The 20,837-nt window shown below is 42.6% G+C and overlaps 1 protein-coding gene across 1 annotated transcript in view; it reads left to right on the top strand.

Annotated features, from left to right (window-relative positions):
* Positions 1-20,837, top strand: part of NOX3 (NADPH oxidase 3) — a 65,590-nt gene that overhangs the window by 9,315 nt on the left and 35,438 nt on the right. Inside the window, exons 6-9 of the mRNA XM_078370904.1 lie at positions 8,963-9,108; positions 11,827-12,008; positions 15,410-15,539; positions 20,659-20,751. Of these exons, the coding sequence (XP_078227030.1) occupies positions 8,963-9,108; positions 11,827-12,008; positions 15,410-15,539; positions 20,659-20,751 (551 nt within the window). The remainder of the gene's footprint in view (positions 1-8,962; positions 9,109-11,826; positions 12,009-15,409; positions 15,540-20,658; positions 20,752-20,837) is intronic.

Here is a 20,837-nt window from a genome sequence, read left to right as displayed (position 1 = left end):
CAAGAGGTCTTTGTGGCTAGCTAGGAAATAAGAATAAAAAGACATCGTGTCTAGAGAAGATCAGCTGCTGGTTCACCTTTGTATTCCAAGGCCCACAACAGTGCCGAGTATGCACCAATAACCTTTCATGAATGAGCGAATGCACGAAGGAATAAAGACAGGGAAGCAGATTTTGGCTCAGGAATGGAAGTCTTTTCCGGACCTTGAAAATTATCTAAAATTAGAATGAAATTCCCCTAAGAGTACTGAGTTCCCCGTGATGCGTGATGTCGGAACAGAGACCAGATTGCTCCTCGATGGGCTCATCAGGGAAGGAATTCAAGGAATCTCTAGGCTTCCTTTAAAATCTTAAATAGCTTGATTTCTGCATGACACAGTAAAATGGTAAGAATATTATCACAGTACAACGCTTTAAGACAGAATGGAACTCTAAGGGAAAGTTTTAAAGATATTACAGAGAGAAGGGAGAGAAACAGCACCAAAATACATCAGAAAAGAGGCCGGGCATGGTGGCTCATGCCTGTAATCCCAGCACTTCGGGAGGCTGGGGTGGGTAAATTGCTTGAGCTCAGAAGTTCAAGAGCAGCCTGGGCAACATGGTGAAACCTGGTCTCTACCGAAAATACAAAAAAAAAAATTAGCTGGGTGTGGTGGCTCATGCCTATGGTCCCAGCTACATGGGAGGCTTTCGTGGGAGAATCTCTTGTGCCCAGGAGTGAAGGTTGTAGGAGCTAAAATCATGCCACTACACTCCAGCCTGGACAACACAGTGAGACCCCATATAAAAAACAAACCAAAAAAAAGACAGCAAAGAAAAATGTGCTATGAAATGTTTTCTCCTTAAACTTTTGGGCATGTATATTTTTTTCATGTAATCATGTATCAATAGTACCAATGCATAAGAAACATATAATAAATGTCCCCCATGTTAAAGATACCCTGATAGCAGCTATAACTTTCTGAAACTAGTGTGGTCAGGACTGTTTTAGGATAGAGTATACTTTAGTATAAGCAGCAGCTGACTAAAATCAGGCAACAAATTTATTTTATGTCCCTGCTATTGATTGGTAGTGTGCTATCTCATAAGTTCCTCATGTGCTTTCTTCAGTGGAATTAAAAGAACGCTAATACCGGCCAGGTGTGGTGGCTCACACCTGTAATCCCAGCACTTTGGGAGGCCGGAGTGAGTGAATCACCTAAGGTCAGGAGTTTGAGGCCAGCCTGACCAACATGGTGAAACCCCATCTCTACTAAAGATGCAAAAGTTAGTTGGGCGTGGTGGCACACATCTGGAATCCCAGCCACTCGGGAGGCTAAGGCAGGAGAATCACCTGAACCCAAGAGGCGGAGGTTGCAGTGAGCCGAGATCATGCCATTGTACTCCAGCCTGCACAACAAGAGCAAAACTCATTCTGGGGGAGGAGGAGGAATCACCGAAACAATCTACCCATTTCAGTGAGAGGTGCAGATTATTGTTGGGACCAGACCTAGTTGGAAATGTGCAGAACACAGGGTCATCCACTTGCTGCTATTGCAAATAGGATCAAATCCAAAGCCCTTAGCCTGCTGGCCAGGGGCTCCAATGACCTCGCATGTGCTCCCTACCTCAGTCTTGTCTCCTGCTACACCCCCCTGGCTTTTCCCTCGGGCACACCCAGCTCCTGGGAGTTCCTGAGTGTTCCGTGCCTTTGCCCCTAGGATCCCCTTTGCCTGAAATGCTCTGCCCTCCTGGGCGTGCTAATGGGCGGGACATGGCCATGCCCAGGACTCATCACCTGGCCCACCTCCCCCGATGCAGCCATTTCACCAAGGGGTCTAAAGTCATACTTTGTACCACAGAGTGAAATTCATTCCCCAGAGGCTGATCACCTCCAGGGCTGAGCCTGTGCCTTGCACATCTTGGCTGCCCTGGTCCCTGGTACACAGGGACCTCAACAAATTTGGTCAAAACTGAGGATGAGTAGGAGCCGGCCAGCCGGCAAGAGAGGTTGAAAGAATCACTGGGAATGGTACAGGACGCACATGCATGAGTTGTTCAGGGAGTCATGAGCAGTCTGGGGTGGACTGAACAGTGTGGGGAGTGAAAAGATTCAAACAATGCTAATCGTACAAGATATTTATGCACATTCTGCCGCAACCAGAGAAAGCAGGGTCCTCTTTCTCCCTCTCTCCCTCACACATCCCTGGAGAGAATCAAGTGTTCTCTCTGGCCCCCTTCCTCCTGAACCCCACGGCTTTCCCAGGCTCCCAGCTCTCTCCTGGGGCTCCCCCTCAGCAGGGTCAGAACTGCAACCAGAGCAAAGTGCCCCTCATCCCAATCCTCCATGGCAACCACCAGCGCTGCGGTGTTCCCACTCCCTGCAAAGGCTGGAGGCTGGGGAGAAAGCTCTCAGCTTCTCCCAAACCCTGACAAAGCAATTATAACATTTCACATGAACGGAGAAATGCATCTGGCAACTGCACTTTTAGGAGAAAAAAAAACGCTAAGCCTGGGTTTCATGGAAACACCTCTGCGTTTCACATTTTGTTCTTCTGGTAGATTCACTTGGGAGCAGCTGAAAATGTCCCTGCGCTTATTTTATTAGCATCGCCCATTATGCTGCATTTCAAATAGCCGGCTGGCTTAATAGAGGTGTGTAACCTTGGAAAAAGTGCGACCACATCGAAGTTTGCGTGCCAACCTCTAATTTCTCATCCGTTCCCCTATAAGCTGAACTGCAGGCTTTAATTGGTCAAATCATTAAAGGATGTAATTAGAGACTGGTAGAAGTAGGCGAGGGAGGAGGAGGGAAGAGGCAAAACAATGGTATCTGTAATCAAGGACATCGGGGGGAAAATGCAGTGACAGGAACTCTTCTTTTGGCTGCCTGCCTTCCTGCTTGTCTGCCTATGATAAGAGCTGCCGGAGCATTCTTCAACCACTAATAAATCATTTTCAGGGACCTGTAACCCCATAGGTATAAAAATCGTAGTTTCACAGCCTCTTCGTTCTTATTAATGCAGATCTTTCTGGAGTGCCTGGTCCACAGCAGACCTTGAAGACCCTTCCAATTGAAAAGTAGTACTTGGAGCTCGAGCTTCCATCAAGGGGTGTCTAAATAGTGGCTCAGGCAGCTCTCCCTGGCAGAGTGAGCAGCTTGCTTCCGCCAGGTTCCAGAAGTGAACAATTACCCGAGTGCAGCTCCTGATGAGTTGCTAAAATTAGTCTACAAACATCAATAAACACAACAAGGGCAGGGTGAGAGGAGAAAGCACAGAATAAGGGTGCCGAGGAAATAAAGATCTGGAGACCCACGGTTGAGAGTAGCCCTAAAGGAGCAAACTCTTCAGTCCTGACCCCTCCAGAATCGCTCCTAACCAGTTCTGCCTGAGCCACTGGGAGCTCCAGGGAGGCTCCATCCCCAGTCCTGCACGACAGGATTTAATGTGATTCACAAATGCGTGGCATGCATAGGGTGCCAGAGTCAACGAATCCTCCTACCAAAATCAGACCACAGGTTTAAAAGTTTGCAGCCAAATTTTGGCTGCAGAAGCACAGCCAGAATCTGTCCCTGGGTCCTTGTTTCTTTTCTTTTTTTTTTTTTTTCTCTCTTTTTTTAAAATTTTTATTTTTATTGCATTTTAGGTTTTGGGGTACATGTGAAGAACATGCAAGATAGTTGCATAGGTACACATGTGGCAGTGTGATTTGCTGCCTTCCTCCCCTTCACCTATATCTGGCATTTCTCCCCATGCTATCTCTCCCCAACTCCCCACCCCCCACTGTCCCTCCCCTATTCCCCCCAACAGACCCCAGTGTGTAGTGCCCCCTTCCTGTGTCCATGTGTTCTCATTGTTCAACACCCACCTATGAGTGAGAACATGTGGTATTTCATTTTCTGTTCTTGTGTCAGTTTGCTGAGAATGATGGTCTCCAGGTCCTTGTTTCTAAAGGGTGCTTGATTAGGAGGTGGCTAACTCCAAAATGACTGTTATCCCTGACAGGTGGGCAGAAAGACAGCAAGCACTGACCACACCTCCAAGATTCCCCTCAGTTATGCTCCCTCTGGTCTCCTGAAAAATAAAATGAAAGAAAGAAGGAGGGTAAAAGAGCTTTCTCAGGGCCACTGGCTCTAATAGCAGCCTTTATGGTTTTTTGTTGTTTTCGTTCACTCTTCAATGGAAGCTCCTTATTTGAGCCCGGAAGTTCACACACCAATTAAATGCACATGTGTAGTGTTTCCAAAACTGCTGCTCTCTTCGAAGTACTTCGGGGAGAACATAACATTGTAGAATGATCCAGTTATAGCAACCTTTTAGCCTGGCACAATTGGGTGGGTTATGGAAATGTGTGTCTTGCAGTCCTCCAAGGGCACAGCAGTGCATACTGTAGAAAGTCCACAGAGGCCCAGGAAGAGCTCACCCGCATAGCTAATGACGTTGGATTTACTGCAAGGCTGAAGAGCTCCTTTAAAGCCAGAGTTGACTTTGGAAACATGAAAATATGAGCTTCGTGTTTGTATTACTTCCATATTGGTCTACAAATCCCTTTTAGATGATAAATATGCTCCCGGTTAACTTCAGAGGATGACACAGGAGCCACACAGATGGAAGGGAGGGGGTTTAGAACATTGTTTAGTACAATCTACCCATTTCACAGATGGGAAAAAAGGGCCTGAAAGAAGTGACTGAGAAGTATTCTCTTCAGTATTTTTTCTGTTACATACTAATATCAAATCTAATAACAGAAAATGATATTGATGGCTAAGAGAAAAATCAAACCATGTCACTGTCTTATCCTGTCTCTGTAGCTTTGTCCCTGTAACATAGACAGCATGGCTACTTATATTTTTTAAAACCTAAAACATAGAAAGGAAGGAATACAAAATGTAATGTCTAAAAATAAGCAAAAATGAATCTGCCCTGCTATCTGTCAAGTCACAACAATTCTGAATTTAGCGGTTGGTGTATTTTTAGTTCCAAGCCAAGATCGCTGTAAAATTAGGATCAGATCTAAGAGGAAAAGATAATGTTTAGACACACAAAATAGGCATAAGCATTGTGCTCTGAGAATTCCAGAGATAAATCAAACATTCCACGTTTTACCTTCTACCTTGTAAAAGGAAAACAAAATAGAGGGAGCGGGAGCAAGGGAACATGTAAGACAGGAACTTTAAAGTGAGTGGCAAATACTGGAGAGAATAGTTTTTACACATTCCCTCAAAAGCTGCCTTCTGAAAAGCATCTGGGGCTTTCACGAACTTGTTCATCAGTATCTTCAGCTCTGTGATGGGACACCTGGCAATAAGAATAAATAAATAGTTCAGTATCTTTGTTTATTCAAACAACATACTTAAATTTAGTTTAACAGTGTCAAATTCTCCTGTGGAAATCAATCTAACAGAAAACAAATTGCAAACCACAGCTCATTACAGGGGAGAACAACGTTAGAAAATATAAGGCCAGGCACGGTGGCTCACGCCTATATTCCCAGCACTTTGAGAGTCCAAGGAGGACAGACTACCTGAGCTCAGGAGTTCAAGACCAGCCCGGGCAACATAGTGCAACCCCATTTCTACTAAAAATTAGCTGGGCATCGTGGCATGCACCTGTTATCCCAGCTACTCGGGAGGCTGAGGCAGGAGAATTGCTTGAACCTGGGAGTCAGAGGTTGCAGTGAGCCAAGATCCCGCCCTTGCACTCCAGCCTGGGTGACAGAGTGAGACTCCATCTCAAAATAAATAAATGAATAAATAAAAAATATTATACAATATAAAATACTTATCCTGCCTTCTCTTTCTGACTATCACACATGGATTATGCAATGGTAAACACATCAGTTAATGGGTCCGAAGCTCAGTTTCTATTTCTGTGAATTGGGAACAGCTTCACTCCCTGTCTGGAGTGCTGTAGTCCATGGAGAGAGAATTAGAGAAAGCTAGGAGGAGAGGAGTAAGGGTCAAGGGGCAGAATATAGGAGGAGCATTCACGCCAGCCTACTATGAGAACTCTAAATGTCGTCATCAGTCATAAGCCTTAGAAACAGTTGGACTCTAGATTAAAGAAAGACACCAGGTAAACCATTCAGAGTTTTATCTAAGCCCATAGAAAAAAAGCTAGTTTTCAATTAAAAATCAGATATGATAATTGTCCATTAGTCAAACGAAGCAATGCCACTAAATGGTCAAAAGATAAGGCGCTGAGTCACACAAACCACTAAACCACTTTCATCACTAATGAACAATAAATTCCTTAACTCTTTGGATACGGGTCTGTTTAATGAGAAGAAGGCTGATACCTGAGGAGGGTTAAATCAGATAATATGTCTACAGCATTTATAACAGGGTCTGTCTCACAGTAAACATTCAATATGTTAGCCATGCTTTTTAAAGACTTTGAGGTAATTATCAGAAAACAGCAATTAGGAATACTGGGCAATGTTTGTGTTCAACTTAGCAAATAGTTTTCATTTTGCACGTAGCATATTGGAAAGGACTACTGCTAGATAAGCCTTTCCAGCTTTGTGGATGCTGAGGCTAAACAGGCAGCCCCTTCATAGACATGGCCATATATGTTGACAAAGCACCTCGGGAGGAAATACAGTACCTCATGGGTGCTAACCTCTCTGAGGCCATAAGGAGGCAGTAAACATCGTCACGCAGAAACACTGTCACGCGCTTTGCCTTCTTGGGTGAGCCTCATCCTAAAGTGTATTTGACCTGATTTTCAACTTCAAGGCTAAAGAAAAATGTGCAAAATATGTATATATCAGCAGAGAAAACACTACTCCAAACAAGGTTGCATCTATAGATTGATTTTCTGACCCTTTCTTTACCCCTTCTACCTTTCTGTAATCTCACTGTCACTAAGCAAATAATTGTCAAATACTGGTACTGAGCAATGTGCTTGGTGCTGAGATTTCAAGACAAATAAAGGCCATCCTTGAGGAGTCAAAGTCCATCAGGGAATGCAGGGAAGTAAACACTGCAACAATAATAACTAAGACATGCTGTGATCATACTATCATTTGTGCTGGTAAAATTGAAGAATGTGTGATAGAAATCAACTTTTGAAATGGGTTGTAAGGCATGAGTAGAAAATCTTGCAAATCGGAAAAGAGAGTGATAGCGGGAACTCAGGTGACAAAGAAAAGAGACTGCACAGAAGATAGCATTTCTAAATAAGTCTGCTGCTAGGACCACAGGGACCAAAATGACACCACCATTCTCAGAAGTTCCTGCTGTTCCTTTTTCCCCATCTTACTCTCTTCCACACCTCAACCCACAATGTACAGCCATGGAGGACCCCATAACTCACAACCTGTATGATAGTTACAGGCCCTGCTACTTCTCACTGTGGGTGCAGAAGAAAAGAAGCTATCAACTGGGAAATTATCTATACCCTGGGCAATGAATCCTTATTTCACACTTGAATCTGATCCCAGTATCAGTTATCAACTGGCCGCCCAGCAGGAGTTTCATTTGCACGAAAAGCATCGTATGTCATTGTCCAGCTGTGACTGCTGGCTCCCCAACAGATTTGGAAAGAGCAACATCAGACACAGAATCCTCAGGCCAGATGATGCTGTGTTCTTAAGCTTGTTCTCTTCGTTTAGAATTTAGACACCACCAATTCCCAGAATTAGAAAGCTCCATTTACTTTTGAAGAATATACAGGAGGTGTGTTTAGTTCCATAAATACTGGTTTATTTCAATCCACCAGAAATAACACATGCAAATTTATGTGTGAATGTGTATGTGCAGGGGTATATATACATGTAGAGTAGTCCCTCCTTGTCTGCAGAAGATACGTTCCAAGACCCACAGCGGATGCCTGAAACGGTAGATAACACTGACCCCGATTGCCGTCCATTGGAACATGTTCCTTTTCTTGTCTTCCACCCACAAATGTAATGCCTTGTCCATCATCAATAATCACTTATCATGCGTTGTGGCTGTAACTTTTTCAGTTTATGGGGTGACAGCAAAACCAGCACAAATGTCATTTTTCTTCTTCACAATTTCAGGTAGAAGATTTGTTCTTACCGTCGATCTTAGCAACTTCCACATACAGTTTTTTTCCTTTCCTTACTAAGTAGAGAATTTTCACTTTTTCACTTAAAAGAAGCACTTGATGGCTTCTCTTTGGCATAGCCAAATTGCCAGCATCACCACTTTTGCATTTTGGGGCCATTTTTATGAAAAATAAGGATGACTTGCACACAAACACTTAGATACTGTGACAGCTGATCTGACAACCAAGAGGGCTACTGGATGTGCTGGACAAAGGGATGATTCACATCCCAGGTGAGACAGAGCAGGAAGGCGTGAGATTTCATCATGCTACTCAGAATGGCATGCAACGTAAAACACAAATTGGTTATTCCTGGAATTTTCCATTCAATATTTTCTCATTGTGGTTGACTTTGGGTAACTGAAACCAGGGAAAGTGAAACTCTAGATTGGGAGGACTACTGTATACTAAAATATGTAAAGGAATAAACAGAAAATGCAGTGTCTGAAAGAGAACAAAAACAATGTCTCTCCTGGTATCTATCATTTATATCATATACATATATATCAGCATATATAATGTACAGTATTCTCAAATAATGCTTTCCGACTTCTTAAGAAGTTAACATATAATTATTTCTCTTAGAATCATAACATATATAGTTATGCTGAGACATCATAACATTTATTCCACTTCCATGATAACTATACACTTTAAATTATAGTGAACTGAGATTTACTTTATTTATTGATATAATTTAAATGAATGTGGAGAATTGTACAATATCATTGGAAGTATTCATCCACTCGGCTCAAAGCACTGGGAAAGATGTGTACATAAATCACATTCCCTTGGAGTGAAAAGTGAAAAACCAGAAAAGAGAAATTTAAGCACAGAGACATTGTATTTTTTAGTAAATAGGGAGGAAGCAAGCCACAGAGTGCATGTTTGTGTCGTGTCCTCATCCTAGCCATCCACGTCGTGGCTCATTTCTTCAACCTGGAACGCTACCACTGGAGCCAGTCGGAGGAGGCCGAGGGACTCCTGGCTGCACTTTCCAAGCTGGGCAACACCCCTAATGAGAGCTACCTCAACCCTGTCCGGACCTTCCCCGCAGTGAGTCCTGCATGCTAACCAGCTTCTCCCCTGAAAAATCCTTCCTTTTCCAATCCTCTAATCAGGAACGCTATACTGAAACTCTTTTAACGAAACAACTGGAAAGTGAATTTACATATGATTTTTTCTTAATTCACATTTTCTAAAACGTTGTTTTTTTTATCATTAATGTTGCTAGGAGGTTATGAGGAAGGAGAGAAAGATGTCACTTAATTAATACACACCCAAGAAATGCAGTAACGTTAAATTACTAATATTCATGATTAGATATTTTTTTTGCTGATGTTAGACTCATGAAGAATGCGAAGTGCCGCCTAAATCCAGAGATTGTAAATTGGATGTCTTCATTTTCAATTTGCAGATTGCTTCCCAGGACTCTTCTCAGAATGCCTCATACATTGGCACATATGTGAAGAGCTGGTTTGCCAGATCAGATACTGGGCAGAGCAGCTAATTTCATAACGAGACCTGCGTGGCCGGTGACACCATTAATGCTAATTACCAGTGTGCAGACAGTGTCAGTTCTGGGGAACAAAAAGAAAACCAAAAATATAGCCACAGCAGTCTGTGTTTCGAAATGATCACAGTCATCTCCTTAATTCACCCCTATCTCGTTCTTTGCGGTTGATCTCAATTTTTCTCCAGGTACTGCCTTATTGGCATGTGTGTGCAGCATGTTGACCAGGCTAAAAAATCTTCACTGCCCAGGAAAAGCCCTGAGGCAATACCCTTTGGCAGTGAAAAAATCTCTCCATTCTTATCCCGGTCATTTCTTTAAGTGACTATTTGCCCATGCAGCCTTATTTAAAGAACAAAAACTCAAAATCTGGTTTTGGGACACTTGTTCTATGTCATGTCCGCTCATTAGCCTAAGATGATTTTCGATATCAGGCCATTGATCAGGTTTAGTCGAGCTACCTTTTCTTAGCTGACAGCTATTGGAAGCACAAATTTCACACTTACCAATCAGAACTACAGCTGTCCTTAGCATGTGGAATGCCTTTGGTGTCACTCCGTTGAATCACAGCATTTGTCCGAGTACCTACTGAGGTTACTGTTTTCCCCCACTAAGATGCTGGAAAACTCATTGCTTCACACATTCAAGAATGAATCTCAACGTTTTGCATAGTCTATATAATAAATAGTATTTATTATAAATACTTTTCAAGCAATATAATCATGTATTTTAATAGCAAAATAATTAAGCTACTATTAATGCAGTAATTTCAAAATTTTAGAGGCAATATACTATGTAAGTACTAATTAGGCTCAGAAAACCCTCTAATTTAGGGTATTTGGAGAGAGATGAGTATCAATAACACAGAGTGTACATTACAGAGCATTTTTAGAGATGCAGTGGGATTGTTTTGGAGGATACATTGCAACACTAACCAGTCTATAAATGTGCTGCAAGAACAGAGAACTGGAGACTTGCTTTAACAGGCAAATAAGAATGATGTGAAATTGGCACATCATATGATGTAAATGGATTTCTAAAATGCCTGAATGTACTTGAAAAGAAAATATTTTAAATGATTGAGACATACTCCTTTCAATTTCATTTCCACTCTTTGCTCTATGAAGAAAGAATAAACAATGAAAAAGTCCCTATCCAAATTACCTCCAGATCTCAAAGCAGCCCAAATTAATGAGATTTTACTGACAAAAGATATAGTATGAGTTTATTGAGCTTGTGGCCCGTCTCAACGATAGTAACGCAATGTATGAATACTAATGACTTGGCAAGAACATGGGAAACTCACAATGGAAACTAACTGCTGTGTGATGTATATGCTAAAAGGCCACTTAACTGTCCCTTGCACTCACAGGTCAGAATTCTGGCCATTTAGCGGTGTCCGCCAGATAAGAATAGCTGTGCCTTTATTGATCACCTAGGATTTACCAAGCCTTATTCCAGGCCCCCTGAGATGGCGTGAAAGAAATGCAAGTCATGGTCTTTCCAATTAAAAAGCAAGAGCCAGGAATAACTACCAGGGGAACTGAGTGTGCAGCTGCTTTATTAGGAACGCCCCAAGGGACCTCTCGAAAAAATGTGTTTATTAATGTTAAAATGCAATTAAGCGTGGTGAGCCACATAGTTATTTTAAAAATTAAAAACTTAAAACTCAGACTTATTTTGCAATGTTTTATCTTAAAATGCTCTTTTCATATGCTGCCCTGATTTCAATTCAACATAATTGCTTTGTTTTTTTTTTTCTTTTTTCCCATTTTGTTGTTGTTGTTATTGTTGTTTTAGAGAGACAGGGTCTCACTCTGTCTCCCAGGCTGGAGTGTAGAGGCAGCATCGTGGCTCATGGCAGCCTCGAACTCCTGGGCTCAAGTGATCCTCCCATCTCAGCCTACTGAGTAGCTAGGACTATAAGTTCAAGCCACCATGCCCAGTATTTTTAAAAATTTATTTTTTTTTTCAGCATAATAACTTTGATGTGAAATGATTTATATAAAGTAAAAAATGTGATTGATGAAATGGTATTTTATGAAATTTGAGCAAAGCAAATAGCCACCACTGTAAGTTGGTGGGAAGGGGGAGGAAGAGGAGGCTCACTTCTTGAGTTGTGCCTGCATCCTCGTGGAGTTTAACACGCTTCTGAGTGAAACATTTTGCATGGCTCCCTGCTTGAGATCTCAAGTACTGGTCCTAAAAATGAAAAAAATATACCAGGATATTTAATGTCATGGCATTCATTTTTTTCTTAGAACACAGCCACTGAATTGCTAAGGACAATAGCAGGCGTCACCGGCCTGGTGATCTCTCTGGCTTTAGTATTAATCCTGACATCTTCCACCGAGTTCATCAGACAGGTCTCCTATGAGTTGTTCTGGTACATACACCATGTTTTCATCGTCTTCTTCCTCAGCCTGGCTATCCATGGGACAGGGTAAGTCCATACTGTGCTCACCGCGAGAGGTTTTTATCTCAGAGAATCCCAAAATAATCTTAGAAAGTCCTTTAGATGAAGGAGCCCGGCGTGCAGTGACTAAAGGACTCGTACAATGTGTGAAAAGCACATTGACTGTGGCAAACACTTCTTCAGTAACATTGAAAATAAGCTACATAGATGGTGAAGTATTATATTTATTTTTCCTCAATTACTCTGTTAGTGACTCTTGGCATGTTTATAAGATTCAGGAATTCTAATGAATGCTGGATGATGGTAGATCTATGTTTCATTCAGTACCTGTTCAACAATCCAATTTATGTGGGATTACTCAGGATATTTATTTTTGACACCCAGATTTCACTTCTGCTTAACCAAAACCATCAACTAGGAAACCCGGTGTTTGGGCAGGGATGATGGATGGCATGGGCAGTCTGGTGTGGGGTCCAGATCCAGCTCTGCCACCAGTTATCAGAGCAAGCCCTTCAGGTCCTCTGGGCCTCAGTTTCCCCCATTTGACCTCTAGGATTCCGTTTTGTTCTCTCTGATTGCATTTTGCTCAGAGATCCCATAAAACACTGTGCTGGGATTCAGTACCCACCTGATACGGTTCATCTCTTCATCAGGAAGCCAGCATAGTCCTTAATGTGATCACCCTCGTATATAATGTTTTTCAATCCTTTAAATATTAATAAATGGCCCTGGACTAATGAATCAATTGCTGTCTGTGAACTAGCTTGTCCCTTTTAATTATTTCAAAAACTATGCCTTTTTTCCCATTTTACAATTTTCAAAGCACATGCATATGCATGTTCCACTTGACCCCCGTGACAGTCCTGTCGCATAGAGGAGGTGCTGTCGCCCCCATTTCATAGCGAGGAGGCGGGTGTTCTGAGGGTTAAGTGAGGCCCTCAAGGTCCCATGATGAATACACAGCAGAGTCAGATCTAGGACACCGTCTTTAGACCATCAAGCCTTTACTCTGGTTTAGCAAGCTCTGGAAGAAAAGGTCTTCCGTTTTATGAATTAAACCATCAACACCAGCAAGAACATGGCCGGCACTGTGGCTAATGCCCTTTCTGGCTTGCTAGCAGCAACTCCTCTGTTCCTACTGAGCAAAATACCCTCTTCACACTCTCATTCTCCCACTATTTCCACTGCTGAGCGGGGAGGTTCTTGTCCCAGAGGTGGCCTCCGACTCTGCCAAGACCTGGAAGAGCCAGTGCATAGCTGCAGAGTGGCATGACCTAGGAAGTCACACACACCTTGGTGACGCTGGGTGCCATGTGGGGCCCAAGCGCAACGCTGTGGGATTTGACCCTCTGCAAGTCAGTCTCCCTTCTCCCTCCAGTCTCCCTCCTCACCCTTAATGCTCCTTTCTTCTCTGCCCCCCACTTCTGGAAAGGGGTCACAGTTCTGCTGTTGTCACTGCCCATGCCTAAGAGCCCCCCCATTTTCCCTCAGCTGGCTGACACAAACACATTCTCCAAGGAGGAAGTGTCTTACCCTAAAAGACAGCCTGTGCCTATGTTGAGCCTTAGTGACCGGGTCAGTCCACGTTCACCTGTACTCTGCTGCCTCGCTAGAGGCTTTCCATTCTCTTTCAACTAGAAATCTCTGAGATTGGCTCTTCTGAATGTGGAAATCTCACCATTCCTTTTCATTCTTGCGGTGGGCAAGGTGGTTGTTACTGCCCCAGTGTGTTCCAACTCAGAGATTGTCAGTCCTCCCTTTCTGCTGCTGATTCTGCCCCTGACGCTGGGGTTGTTAACCCCTGCAGCATGTTTATGAGGCTACTTATAATCCAGGCTAGTCTAGAAGCCGTCTTCACAGACATTATGTCTGTCCCCCACAAACATACATCCCCTGCATCCACACCCTGTTGCAGAAGCACAAGAGAATTTCAATGGGCAGTGTTTTTTTGGAGATATTTTTGATATCCAAATAACATCTCATAAGATGAAATTTTTTAGTCATTCTAACCTAGTTGAAAGGCTTATTTTAGAATGAGGGCCTCATTTAATCTTCTCAGTGTGAAGTATTCTACAGCTACTGTTTACGGCGAAAGCAATTTGCAAATTCCACACAAAGTGCCAAGTGAAAGTAGGATTATTGGAATGTGTTAAGGCCCACTAATCTTCCTATTACGGGATGGCATAGATGAAGACATTTGAAAAGTTTAAAATTTTTAAAAGATACAGCTTTTGTGGAATGAGATGAGGCTTCTTTCAGACACTATGGGGAATGCTGCCTACAGACTGAGAATGAAAGTGTTAACGTGTCTGGAATCTTTCCTCTGACTCTCACTTACTATTCACCCTGTCTACGTCTGGGCATCATTTGTACATCGGAGATTTACAGATAGCTCTTCTCATCTAATTCAGAGGGACGTTATCCAGTTTGGATGGCTTCCGTAAAACAGCCTGGGACAAAGGCCAAGATGTCAGTTCTAGCTGACACCAAGCTGTTTCTAAGGGCATATTGCTGCTCCTTCCTCCCATGCCCTGTGATGTAACAGGGGCCACTCCACTCCACAGGCTGCCCAGGATGCCAGTCTGTGTGATGCTAAGCTTCCTCAGTCTAGAGTACCATGTTTCTCTAAATAGATCAATGCATTTTATTCACAGACACCCAGGAATTGAACAATTCCCAGATTCCCCAACCTCGACAATTTGGGCTTTGCTGCCTGTGCACCAGGGAGGAACTCTAGGAGCTTGTGTCAAAGCAAAAGTCCCTCAGGAGTGCACTCATGGCAAAACCAATAGAGCAGGACTAGAGGACTCTTTGCCCAGTGCTCCATTCATTAAGACTGCCTTCTCTTTCCATTCCTAAATGTATCAATACCATCTTGAAGACACACTCCATTGTGACCTATTTTGACCAAGATAAACGCTGACTTGCTGGTGGTCACTCGGGGGAAAAAACACCAGTTTTCAGGGCACTTCTTTTGACTTCTTCACTTGAAGACTTCTAAGCACTCAGAAACAAACTAAGAAGGTAGAAGTATAAATCTGCAAAAGAACCAAATAGTACGAAGTTAGCCAATTAGCCCAAATCAGCAATCAGGACCAGATGAAACCTAATTAAATTCAACAGTCTACAAAAGGATGTGTTCAAACAATGTCCCTTCATTATGAATTCTCCCATATAGACACTTCCAATTTAACACAGGATACCACAGAGGGGCACTTCTTTTCTGGGATCTTCAAAGTTACTCGAAGCTTCTTAAATGCTTATTTTTAAAGAAGCCGGGGGAAACGAATGGCAGCCCAAGTTTGAAGGAGCGGAAGTGTTATTTCAGAGTTCGCTGTAGAATGTCTATCTGTGGGATAACAAGACAGCTGAAAATCGGCTTGACGTTTTTGGTTTTTTGTTTTGTTTTGCTTTTCTTAAATAACAAGTCGGATCGTTCGCGGCCAAACCCAAGACAGTCTCTCTCTGCACAACGTCACCTTCTGCAGCGACCACTATGCAGAATGGCAGACAGCGGCCCAATGCCCGGTGCCTCAGTTTTCTGGCAAGGAACCCTCGGTAAGAATGAACCCAGGAGCTTTTAAAAATAACCGTCTCTCTACGGTTAAAGTATAGAGCTTTTATAGGCTAGAAAAAAGAAAGCACATTTCACCACTAGACAAAGCCAACTCTTTATTAAGTGTGCTAATGGAGAAATCAAGTTACGGATAATTTTTAAAGCAGTTTACTGCCAAAAGCACTAAGTTCAGCTTTGAAATGTATTCTTTTCCTTACCTTTAAATACAAGTGTCTGATATTGTGGTAATTCATGACAGCACAATGATGTCCCTGGAGGGGTCAGCCCCGGGCCCCACACCCTTTTCTGCTCTCCCTGTCATTCTCGGCCACCTGTCCTCTGCATAACTGCCACCCCAAACTGAGAATTAACAGCACCCCCACTCAAATCTTGGTCAAGGAACAGCCAAATGAGGCTCAGGCTTCCTTATAAGCTTGCCTTCTTTCTTTCTACAGCTTTGGAGATCAAAAACCTAGGGTGTCAAGTACATTTACTTCTTGTTCTAATTAAGCTCCTGTAACTGAAATAATGAATGATGTTAGCCTAGAAGCTACTTAATTAATTTGTGTGACGATAATGTCCACAGATCTCAGAGCCAGATTTCCTGGGTAGGTGGGACCATAGCAGTTGGTAGCATAGGTAAAGAGAAATAATAATCCCGCTGGTCTCCTCTGGCATCTCGGAACAGTGCAAGCCTTTGGGACAACCAAGTGATTCTTGAAATAAAATAAATGCAGCTGACAGATAAAAAGTAGGAGAAAATAAGTGCCCCAAAATTTGTAACTTAAAGCATGGAATAACAGGGTATAATAGCATGTAAATGATGAAGACTTAGGAAATTAAGTAATCAACATGTGAAGAATATAAGTGATTGTGTTGTTTATTTAAAAACCCTCAAATATATTAAATTAGCACTGGGTTTTAAGGGTGAAAGTACCGGGAGGAATGTTTAAAACCGAGAGAGCCAGAATAGATGTGCCTATTAGACTGTGGTTCTTTTAATGACCGGTATAGATTGTCTCTGTCTTAAACTCAGCTCTCAGTAGCCACTATCCAACCTGCATATTAATGAGGAACATGAGTACCTCTCTAAAATTTTCAGCTCCAGCATCTCCATAAAAAAAATCAATACTCCCCCACACCTCATGAATACAGACCAGGGCCTGCGCCCAGCAGCGTTCACTGACATTAATTATCATTAAGAGGGGGCCTTACCCATCTCTCTCTAACCCTCCCCTGCTCCACTTCCTTGCACACCCAGACTCAGGGTGTCACTCTCTCCCATTATTTGTAATGGATCCTGATTCAAAGCGTGTGTGGGCTATGCAATTACCGCTTGGCTGAACTGTACGATCTTCTCTCTGATGTCACATAGACACTGAATCCGAAAGGCATCCCAAGGACAAGGAAGAGTTCCTGCGCTTCACTGCGCCACACCTACTCGGTCTTTGCAAGGCTCCATCTCTCCTTCTTTGCCTCTTTTAACTCAGGGCATTTTCACAGTGCTCTGATCAATAGAGTGTGCCATTTCTCCCTCAGTGGCACGCTGTTCCCAGTGTTAAGACAGAGAATGCTTTGTACCTCACCTCGTATAATTGGAACTGATTATAGAAACCAACTATACCTGGCAGCCCCCGCTCCCCTACTCTTGTCTCACTCTCCCTTGCCAGCCCAATCGCACTGACACATACAGGATCCAGATTCCTGGTGCTCCTACAATCCAGTCTCAAAAGATGCCTGGTCATCCCAGGCCAAAGAAGCATTTATGTCGTTTAACCACAGCATCAACTCATCATAACCATAAGGCTGACACTTTGTAATTACTAGGGAAGGCTGTGAGTGGTGAAGGAGAAAGCCCTGACCGAAGGAGAGTCCATTCAGCAAACTTTCACCGAGTGCCTCGGTGCACAGCTTGGCAATGCAGGAAGACAGGATTCAGAGACGTGGGGCCTGCCCGGGGAGATCTGATTGTCTAGAAAAAGAGGCTATTCATAAACACACACATAAAATAAAATCAAAGCCAGCATGTTCTTATTTTCTGGTAGGAATGAAAAACCAGGAGTGAAAGTGGAGGAAACAAGTTTCATTATTGCTGCTTTTGAATCAACATTGTTTTATTTCTATCATAAAATACTCACTGTAGCGTGACTTTTGAGTATTTTTGAGAAGAAGAAAATAAAGCCAAGAAGCCATGGAGTATTTTAGCATTAAGGAAACTTAGATACTAAACGGTTCTGCCCCGTTGTTTAACAGCTAGGGAAACTGAGGACCAAGCAGTTTCAGTGTCTTACCTATGGTCACAAAATGCGCTCCCAGTCAAGCCACGTCAAAGAACCAGAGCCCTAACGCTATGGCCATGAACTTCCTCCTCCACAGCCCACAGCATTTGCTCTGAATCTCTGGCTTCCATAACCCCCATCTTGTCAGCACTCTGCTGCTAGCTGCAGGTACACAGCCCCAATGTTCTATTTATGTCCTTGAATAAGGCCAAAGTGTTAAAGAGCTTGAAGGGAATCTAAATAATAATTTTCTCCAGCTAGTTCCCATTTTACAAAACAGGAAATTATGAGATTAATAAATCCCAGGATGTGCCCCATGGCACAGAGTGAGGGGTGGTGGCCCCACGCCAGAATCCAGGTCTTCAGAAATCCAGCCCGGCCTCTACCTTGACACACATCCCTCTTGCTCTAAGGCAAGGCCTCCTTGTCTTGACTTATCTTGCCTGTCCTGGGTATCACTGGGAGGACATTTCCTAATATTCATCCCTGGCCATCTCTCCATTAGGCCCTGACTTACTGGGGCTCTGGGCACATCACAGGTGACTACACTGGCTACCTCCTCCTGGAGCAAGGGATGTACTCAGGTTGAGATGGAGTCGGGGACGAATAGCCTGCATTCTCCTTCCTGAGCCATGCAAAGAAAAATAATCCATTACATTTCATCAATGTGGAAAAAATCAGAGACTCTGTCTGATTTGACATCACCAAAATGAAATGTGTGATGCCCCAAACTCTCTAAAGTGGGTGTAGAAGATTATTTGCAAAAATATATGAAGACTATGTGCAAATATCTCTTTTCGTCCATATAGAAAGAATTGCATTCCTGCTCTCCTTTCTGTAAACATCCAAAGCAAGTCTCTAAAAGCTTTCTGTTTCATTCAAGCATAAGAGACCTAAGGCTTCCTTTGCTCGGTTCAGCCCCATCCTTCCAGGGACGCTTCCTAGCTTTCCCTTACCCTGATCATCCTTACTACCTCATCCACTGCATAGGGGAACAAAAGGTTTATTCTCTTTGCTGTTCTGAACACATTGCTGGGCCCCACTGAGGCAGAAAAAAATAAGTGGGTCAGATTGCCTTGCATTGCCTGCATAGATCTAGCTTTTATGAGGCCCTCAGGAGAAAAACAGAGAGGACTTAAGTAGGTGAGAAGAGGTACCATGCAAAGAGACCCAGAAATCAACAAAAAGAAATAAACAAAACAAGAAAAGCACCTCAAAGGAAGTAAAAATAATACTACAAGTCTTGTGACCCATCAACAGAAGAAATGGAGCCAGACCACTGGTCAGGGAGCACTGAGTAATGAGTCAGTGGGTGAAGGGTGGTGAATGTGAATGTCTGAGGTCCAAAGACTGAGACACCCTTCCTGCCCCCCAGATAGTATTCATGGAGTAAAGTCATAAATTCAGAAAACCTAAGGGAAAATGTAGGGACACACAAAAAGGCTTGAGTTCTCGCCCTGGCTCTCTCTGGTCCGCCTCAGACTCTCCAGGCAACTCAGACCCATTCCCAGAACGTCAGATTTTCCTTCTTTTAATTCTAAAAGAATTAGAGGATATTGAATGTTCCCAAAACAACAAATGATCAGTGTTTGAGAAGAAGGATAGACTAATTTACCCTGACTTTATCATGATACATGTATCAAAAAATTATTATGCACCTCATGACTATATGCAATTATTATTTGTCTATTTAAAACAATAAAGATTGTTAAAAGAAAGAAAAGAATTACAGTAGATTTCCAAGAGCACTTCATATCTCAAAATTCAATGAGTTCATGAGTTTCTAATGTTTTGGAAAAACAAGCCTCAGTACCAATTTTAGCGCGGCACAGAAAGGATGACGATGAAAGGGCAAGACCCAGGAGGCAGGCTGGGGTCCTAGGGAGAATGCAGGCTGAGTTCAGGCATATCTGAGTTCACATCTCTACCAGATACCTTCGTCCCTTTAAGACCTTGGACGATTTGGTTGATCTGACTGAGTCTTGGTTTCTTCTTCTGTAAAGTCAAGATAATACATATGCCTCATGGGATTGTTCAGTACAAATAGAACGCTTCAAAAATTGTAAGTTCCCATTCCTTCCCTTTTACTGAGGAAGACGCCTTATGTTGTATAGAGCGCCTGATGCAATAGCCTGCTGGTAAATTGATCATCAGTGATGCACATTATACTCCTCATAGCTTAACATAGTGTCTGATTAATTTAAAATTAACATTTTCACCATCACAATTCTCTAGACAATTATGGAGCCTTTTGTTGTGATTAGATAAACCTAAATTTAAGGTGTCAAGAAGCTAACTTTATATTTTACTCCAGATAACTCTGTGTGCGTGTGTGTGTGTGTGTGTGTGTGTGTGTGTATTTCTGTGTTTATTCGGGCAGATCCTCTAGTTGCAATGCATTCTTGACCCCAAAAATTACTATTTGAGATTTGAAAATGTCGTCTCTTCTGTCCTGCGTGGCTGAGTAACATAAAGTGAAGCTTTGACTTTGGCTGAGTTTGGGGAGTGTTTACGACCCCATCATATGTAACATAAACATCAATCCGCTTTTTTATTTCTTTGCAAATTCAATTATTTCTAATTACATAAAGGCATCATTGATCAAGTAAGCATAAAAACCAATATGGAAGAGTTTAATCTCTTAAATAAGCTTGTAGACTTGGAGAAATAATCGAATGTTATGGTATATAATACAAAGAGACATCTTTGTTGCTGATAACTGGCTCAAAGTTAAAGGAAAAATGTCTAAACCCCATCGTGTTATGTATTGATTTGGTTCAAATGGAAAATATTTGGATTCTATTTTCATTTCCTGTTTCTCTGTCTCTGCTACTCTCTGCAGGCTTGGAAATGGGTTTTAGGCCCTGTGGTCTTGTATGCATGCGAAAGAATAATTAGGTTCTGGCGATCTCAACAAGAAGTTGTCATTACCAAGGTATGCATGTAGCTTTATGTCTGAATAAAAGCCTGAGTGTAGATGAAAATTTTTTATTAGCCCAAGTTTTTAATTTGCCATTTTTA

Source organism: Callithrix jacchus, chromosome 4 (assembly GCF_049354715.1).
Source record: "Callithrix jacchus isolate 240 chromosome 4, calJac240_pri, whole genome shotgun sequence".
Classification (NCBI taxonomy): domain Eukaryota; kingdom Metazoa; phylum Chordata; class Mammalia; order Primates; family Cebidae; genus Callithrix; species Callithrix jacchus.
Note: the sequence above shows the minus strand (reverse complement) of the source record. Positions and strands in the feature narration are given on the sequence as shown.